Source organism: Balaenoptera ricei, chromosome 13, assembly GCF_028023285.1.
Source record: "Balaenoptera ricei isolate mBalRic1 chromosome 13, mBalRic1.hap2, whole genome shotgun sequence".
Taxonomy (NCBI): domain Eukaryota; kingdom Metazoa; phylum Chordata; class Mammalia; order Artiodactyla; family Balaenopteridae; genus Balaenoptera; species Balaenoptera ricei.
The window spans coordinates 3261618-3268409 of record NC_082651.1 but is presented as its reverse complement, the minus strand read 5'-3'; the positions used below and the strand labels follow the sequence as shown (position 1 = coordinate 3268409).

Below are 6792 nucleotides of genomic sequence, written 5' to 3'. Positions count from 1 at the left end.
TTTATTTTTGGCTGTGTTGAGTCTTCGTTGCTGCGCGCAGGCTTTCTCTAATTGTGGTGCGCAGGCTTCTCATTGTGGCAGCTTCTCTTGTTGTGGAGCACGGGCTCTAGGCGCACGGGCTTCAGTAGTTGTGGTACGTGGGCTCAGTAGTTGTGGCTCACAGGCTCTAGCCCACAGGCTCAGTAGTTGTGGTGCACGGGCTTAGTTGCTCCGCGGCATGTGGGATCTTCCCGGACCAGGGCTCGAACCCGCGTCCCCTGCATTGGCAGGCGGATTCTTAACCACTGCGCCACCAGGGAAGCCCCAGCACTTCTTAAAGATGAGTCATGAGGTTGGCATAATCCTTACAAATTATGTGAAGTACTTATTTAACATCTGCACTGGAAAAACAGAGACCCACTCAAACCACTTTTTTAAAAGGGGAGGTCCAACCTGTGTGAAGTCAAGTGATAGACATTTCTCTCTCCTCCTTTAGGCGAAGAGTAGAAGACTGCAGTCAAGGTACTGACCATGCACTTGACGGTCATGAAGGTTTATGGTCCCAGAGGGCAGCCCTCCTCTTCCCAGCACGGGAAGCCCGCAGCCTGGGGCTGGCTCCGCGCCTGCGCACCCTGATGCAAGGCCGGCCCGCCCTGGACCACCCCCGGGGCACGCCACACAGGGAGAGGGTGGGCGGGAGACTGTCCCCAGTGGCCCCCCTGCCCTGGGGACTCGGCAGGGTCAGGACCCAGGATCGCTAGCGTGAGGACGACCAGCAGTCTTAAAGAGAAACTGAGGCCCTGACTCCAGAGGAGCCAGAAAAAGTTCAGAAAAAAAGAAGAGAACTTAAAATACCGCCTCTAGGAACCTGGAGAGTTTCGAGACTACATCCCTCAACGAGTGAGGAGCTGCACAAAAGACACAGAAGACGGGAACACTCTGAGATTTACAAACATGACTGCCAGAGTCAGAAATTAAATAGGACTAAACACAAAGTTAAAAACCCCCTCAGAGCACAGTGTAAAAAAGAGTCCAAAGCAGACAAATTAAACACACACACACACACACACACACACACACACAAGGGAACACAACATTGTAAATCAACTATATTTCAATGAAAAATTTTTTTAAAAATAAGGGAAAAGAAAAGAAAAATTAAGGCCCAATCAGTGAGGTCCAGCATCTACCTGTTAAGTATTCTCCACAAAGATCAAAAGGGAGAAAACTAGCAAAGACGTGAAAAAAGAAACTTTCCCAGAGTTGAGGGGCACATGGCTCTGGATTTGAAAGGCCCTCTGAGTACCCAGCACAGCAAACAAGAAAAGACTCCTATCTAGACACTGCCTTGTAAACATTTTTCAGAAAGAAAATATCCAGCCTTCAAGAGGCAATAACTTGTCACCTGTGAAGGAACAGAATCAAATCCACTGCCAACCTAACCCCAGCAATGCTGAATGCCAGGAGCGACGTCTCCCGGTCTCTGCAAGGACATTCTTTCAGCCTCAAGTGGACAGCCTGCCAAGTCATCGCTCCGTGGGAAGCTTTGGAATTTGTATGTTACAGACGAGGAGGTCACACCAGCAGAGGTTAAGCAGCCTTCCGGAGGCGCCCAGTGGTGGGAAAGTGGTGGATTTCACCTGCTCAGCAAGCTGACTTTGGACTGGGCTACAGAATACCATCCTTGCCACACCCATGAAAGAAACACGAAATGAAAGATAACAGCATCCTTTTTTTTTTTTTTTTTTTTAATTTTTGGCTGTGTTGGATCTTCGTTGTGGTGCACGGGCTTCTCATTGCGGTGGCTTCTCTTGTTGCGGAGCACGGGCTCTAGGCGTGCGGGCTTCAGTAGACGTGGCACACGGGCTCCGTAGCTGTGGCTTGCGGGCTCTAGAACGCAGGCTTCAATAGATGTGGCACACGGGCTCAGTAGTTGTGGCTCCCGGGCTCTAGAGCGCAGGCTCGGTAGTCGTGGTGCACTGGCTTAGTTGCTCCGCAGCGTGTAGTCTTCCTGGACCAGGGATCGAACCTGTGTCGCCTGCATTGGCAGGCGGATTCTTAACCACTGTCCATCAGGGAAGCCCCAATAGCACCCTTTAAAAGGGTTTATCTCGGGGGAGAGTGTCCTCCTTTTCATCAGCGTTTCCAAAAGTAACATTCTAGCAGTCTAGCAGCACTGCAGTTATCCAAAGTGTTACCATTAGGGGAAATTGGGGGAAGGGTACCTGGGATCTTGCTGGATTATTTCTTACAACTGCACGTGACTCCACACTTAAATAGCAGCGGCATCAACTACCGTTTATTTACTCCACAAAATTTCTGTTGAGTATCTTGTCCGCTGGGGACACAGCAAACAACACAGACAAAACCCTGCCCTCATGGGGCTGGCTTTCTACGGGGGGTTGCCTTGTCCAAAGCGTCACTGGATCAGGCTGTTTATAATTCAAGTTATAAAATGCATGCTGATTATGGCAATGTTGATTACAAAGTCTGGTCCCCCACAAGGTGGGTCTAATCAGGTTTCCTGGGTGATGTGACAAGGCTCGGCGTATTTGTGAAGACCAAGCCTTGTCCCACGTGGTAAGTTAAGTGAGTCATCGCCACTCTGATGTTTAAAATACCTGTAAAAGGCAAAAACTGCTCTATCCAACCCGCGCTTGGAAGGTCTAACCCCGTTCTCTTTCGTGCTTCTTTGCTCCAGGCCCCTGAGAGCGTCCAAGTAGAAAGCTGAGGACACAGTCGGTTGTCACGGAGATGCGGAGGCTGTGATGGATGAATCGCGCATCCCAGCCAGCTGCTCCCGAAGACGGAGGCTCCTCCCAGCCCTTGCAGCGCCCTCCAGATCCAAGACAACCGGGCGGTCGATGCAGCCGGCAGGCAGAACGCTGCAGCCCCCGAGGCGCTGAGGCCCCTTCCTCTCCCTTCTGCCCCAGCTCCGGGCCGCCCTCCACGATGGCCTGTAACCGCTCGTCCATCGAGACCTACGAACACCCGCTGCCCAACGGGAGCCACGCGGCAGACCCCGGGCCCCCCGCCCCGCCGGCGCCCCTCAGGATGTCCCTGGCGGCCCTCATGATGCTGATGATCGTGGTGGGGCTCCTCGGCAACGCCGTGGTCTGCGTCATCGTGTACCAGAGGCCGGCCATGCGCTCCGCCATCAACCTGCTGCTGGCCACGCTGGCCTTCTCGGACATCATGCTGTCCTTGTGCTGCATGCCCTTCACCGCCGTCACCCTCGTCACCGTCCGCTGGCACTTCGGGGACGCCTTCTGCCGTCTCTCGGCCGCGCTCTACTGGTTCTTCGTCCTGGAGGGCGTGGCCATCCTGCTCATCATCAGCGTGGACCGCTTCCTCATCATCGTCCAGCGCCAGGACAGGCTGAACCCCCGCAGGGCCAAGGTGGTCATCGCCGCGTCCTGGGCGCTGTCCTTCTGCGTCTCGGCCCCGTCGCTGGCCGCCTGGCCGCTGGTGGAGGTGCCGGCGCGGGCCCCGCAGTGCGTGCTGGGCTACACCGAACTGCCGGCCGGCCGCGCCTACGTGCTGGCGCTGCTGGGCGCCGCCTTCTTCGCGCCCTTCGCCGTGATGCTCGGCTCCTACCTGGGCGTCCTGCACGCGGTGCGCAGGAACGCCGTGCGCGTGCACAACCACTCGGACAGCCTGCGCCTGCGGCGGCTGCCCCGCGCCGGCCTGCGGCGGCTCCCGCGGCAGCAGCAGCTCAGCCTGGACCTGAGCTTCAAAACCAAGGCCTTCACCACCATCCTGATCCTCTTCGTGGGCTTCTCGCTGTGCTGGCTGCCGCACTCCGTCTACAGCCTGCTGTCCGTGTTCAGCCGGAGGTTCTACTGCGGCCCCTCGTTCTACGCCACCAGCTCCTGCATCCTAGGGCTCAGCTACCTCAAGTCCGTCTTCAACCCCATCGTCTACTGCTGGCGAATCAAGAAGTTCCGCGAGGCCTGCCTGGAGCTGCTGCCCCAGACCTTCCAGATCCTCCCCAAAGTGCCTGAGCGGATCCGGAGGCGAATCCAGCCGAGCACCGTCTACGCGTGCACCGAAAACCAGTCCGCCGTGTAGGGAGGGGGTGGCGGTGAGCGCCCTGCGCCCCGCGCCCCGCTCGGCCTCCTGGGACTTCCGTGCGCTCAGCACCTGGGGGGCCTCTTAAGCACAAAGGCACTCATTCGTTACCCGGTGAGCTGCGGCTCCCGGGTTGGCACGATGAATTATTTTTGTTTCTCCCGGCGGGTCTGATGGAAACTGGACAGCAGTCACGACAAAAGGGGAACCGGGTGGGTGATGAAGGAGTCGGGCCCAACGTTAGGGAGGCGAGGGGAGCAGGGAGGGAGGTTGGTTGCGGGGCAGGAGGAAGGCTCTGTCTGAAGGGCTCTCTCAAGATCTGCCTCGGAGACAGCCGTGGTGCCATGTTCTGACGCGAGAAACCCAAGTAGGTTCCTCTCTGGGTCATCAGGCACTGTATTGGGCGCCAGCATTCTTCAGAGGCGTCTGTGTCTGTGGCGTACGTTGTGGAAACATGCCAGGTTCTTTACATCGGTCAGATGTGCATTTTGGACGATGCCAAATCGTCCGTTCTATAAACCAAAATCACGCGGGAAGCAGAGGAGCCCCCGGGCTTTTCAGCTGCCCCCGTGTGACACATGGGAGGCCTTGGTGGCTTGAAGCCCAGAGGATGTTCGGGGGCCGCTCAGCTGAAATGACAAGCCCACCCCAGCGCACATCCTCAACCCTCCCCCCTGGACCGGCCCACCCGGCCCCTCACCCTGAAGCCTGTCACCTCGCTGCCTGCCTGACAGCCCCTGTCCCTTCCCTCTCTCTCGCCTCTGGTCCCCGGGCCACCCTTGTCCTCATTCCATCTCTCCCCGTGAGCGGGAACCACACTCCTTCTCCTGTGATCCATCTTTTCAGCAAGTACTTGTGGCGACTTGCTTTCAGCCCCAGAAGCGGTCGGGGGCTTCGTGTACATGTTCCTCTGGACGCACTGAGGCTGCCGCATCACCCCGTCCCAGGACCTGCGGCGGGGACGCAACGACCCGCTCCCACTGACCTCTGTGTTCCTCTACCTCACTCAGGGCCGCAGGGGTCTGACCACTGCCGTCGGGGCCACCCCCCCAGGACCTTGGTCCCCCAGCCCAGGCAGGATTGGGATCCCAGGAGGGCAGCTGCCTAGAGGGGACCTGCTGCTTGTCTCGTACACCCAGCCTCTACACCCAGGGCCCCCTTTACCACTGGGAGCTTCTGATGGTGGGGGTGACTTTCCTGAGGTCAGGGCACACGGTTGAGTCCACAGAGCTCTCTTTACAGCTTCAGATCTGAAGAGAGTGGGAAATTTAAGGATAAATTTAGAAAATATGGTTCTAAGTCTAACTCCATCAGGAACTAGTCACGTGACCTTGCTCGTTTCACCCCCACTTCTCTGGGCCTCAGTTTCCCTATCTGCTAAGCGAGGAAGCGGGCCTAGAGGGTCTCCCACACCCCTGCCGAGGCCCCTGCCATGTGCATGTTTTCCACTTGTAGTCACCAGATCCCCTGCCTTCGTTTATCCATCCATGCAGTGAGCATTTATTAAGTGCCTACGAGATGCAAGGCACTGTAGGGGATGGTGATGAATCACGCCTGGCTGGGCCCAAAGGCAGATGTCTGATTTATCTCAGGATAACCGTAACTCAAGCACAGACGCTCCCCTTTGTGTTTTTCTTCTCATTTGCTTTCCAAGGTTGTACGAAGAGACCAGCTCCCCATTCCCATGCTTTCCTCCTGTGACAGAAGCAAAAAAGAAAGATAACATAATTCACATTAACCTAAGTCCAGACGAGGGCTTTTCCAGAAAATAATTGGCACTTTTTCTCACCAACTTCACCCTCCTTTTACACCCAGGCCCAGAACCCCCCAGACCATTGTATACCTAGAGTGAGGGAGAGAGAGGAGAGAGATAGAGATTGGTTGAAGATGGTCAATGGCATGTGACTGATTGAGGTGGGTCCCCTCACTTCTGTGTCCCGAGTGCCCCCCGCGAGGCAGAGTTGCACAGCCTCAGTGGTGTCCAAGAGCACAGCCAGACCACCACGGGGACCAGGCCTCTGGGCACCTCCCCTCTGGTGGGCATTCTTAAATGAACGTTTTTCAGGAGCCTCGTGTAAAAGAGAGATCACAAAACTGAACGAATGAAGGTACCAAAATTTACATCAAGCAGTGTTGTATGGTGTATGTTGGATAGTAATATATATGTTTCAAAGTCATAATTTTGTATATATTTTAAGTAAAGTATTACTGCTCTTTCGGTGTATAAGACTGTGTTTCTTGCCAAATTAGCGCCAGAGCCACGACTAGTACACCAGGAATCTGGGGTCGGACACCTCCTGAGATACACCCACTTCGGGAAGTCTAGTCCAGAACCTGTAAGCCACTAGCCGAGCTGCAATGACTAAAGGGCATTACCGATGACAAAGGGAGATTCAGCAGTGTGAGGGTCACAACAGGGCACCCACATTTTTAAAAACTCCCCACCCTGCTAGATAATTCCAGCCACTTAGTTTCACCTCTGACTTTCACTCTGCCGACTTCCTGATTCTCTCCAGCCTCGCTGGGCCTTCAAGGAACTTCTTAAAATACTACATAAATAGCAAGTTCTTGTCTCCTTCCCTGATGCCTGCAGGGCGACCACTGCTTCTCTGTATTATGTTTTCATCTTCTCTCTGGCCCTGGACTTCCCCCAAACCCTGGGCGCTGAATTGTTTCTGTGGGGTCCTGGGCAGTGACTGTGGTGGTGACGGCCCGTGGGAGAGCCTCGCCTCAGAAAACGAG

The 6792-nt window shown here is 55.5% G+C and overlaps 1 protein-coding gene across 2 annotated transcripts; it reads left to right on the top strand.

Annotated features, from left to right (window-relative positions):
• Nucleotides 1-473: 473 nt before the first annotated feature.
• Nucleotides 474-6264, top strand: GPR45 (G protein-coupled receptor 45). 2 transcript variants are annotated; one of them, XM_059943569.1, is made up of 2 exons: nt 474-501; nt 2681-6264. In XM_059943569.1, the coding sequence occupies exon 2, from the start codon at nt 2752-2754 to the stop codon at nt 4048-4050; it is 1299 nt and encodes a 432-aa protein (XP_059799552.1). In that variant the 5' UTR covers nt 474-501; nt 2681-2751; the 3' UTR covers nt 4051-6264. The 2 variants fall into 2 exon arrangements, with proteins under 2 accessions (XP_059799552.1, XP_059799553.1); XM_059943570.1 differs by lacking the exon at nt 474-501 and adding an exon at nt 1515-1568.
• The last annotated feature ends 528 nt before the right edge of the window (nt 6265-6792 follow it).

Bases quoted from the DNA above. Each gene is read 5' to 3' on its own strand.
- GPR45 (XM_059943569.1), top strand. From the start codon at position 2,752: ATGAATCGCGCATCCCAGCCAGCTGCTCCCGAAGACGGAGGCTCCTCC.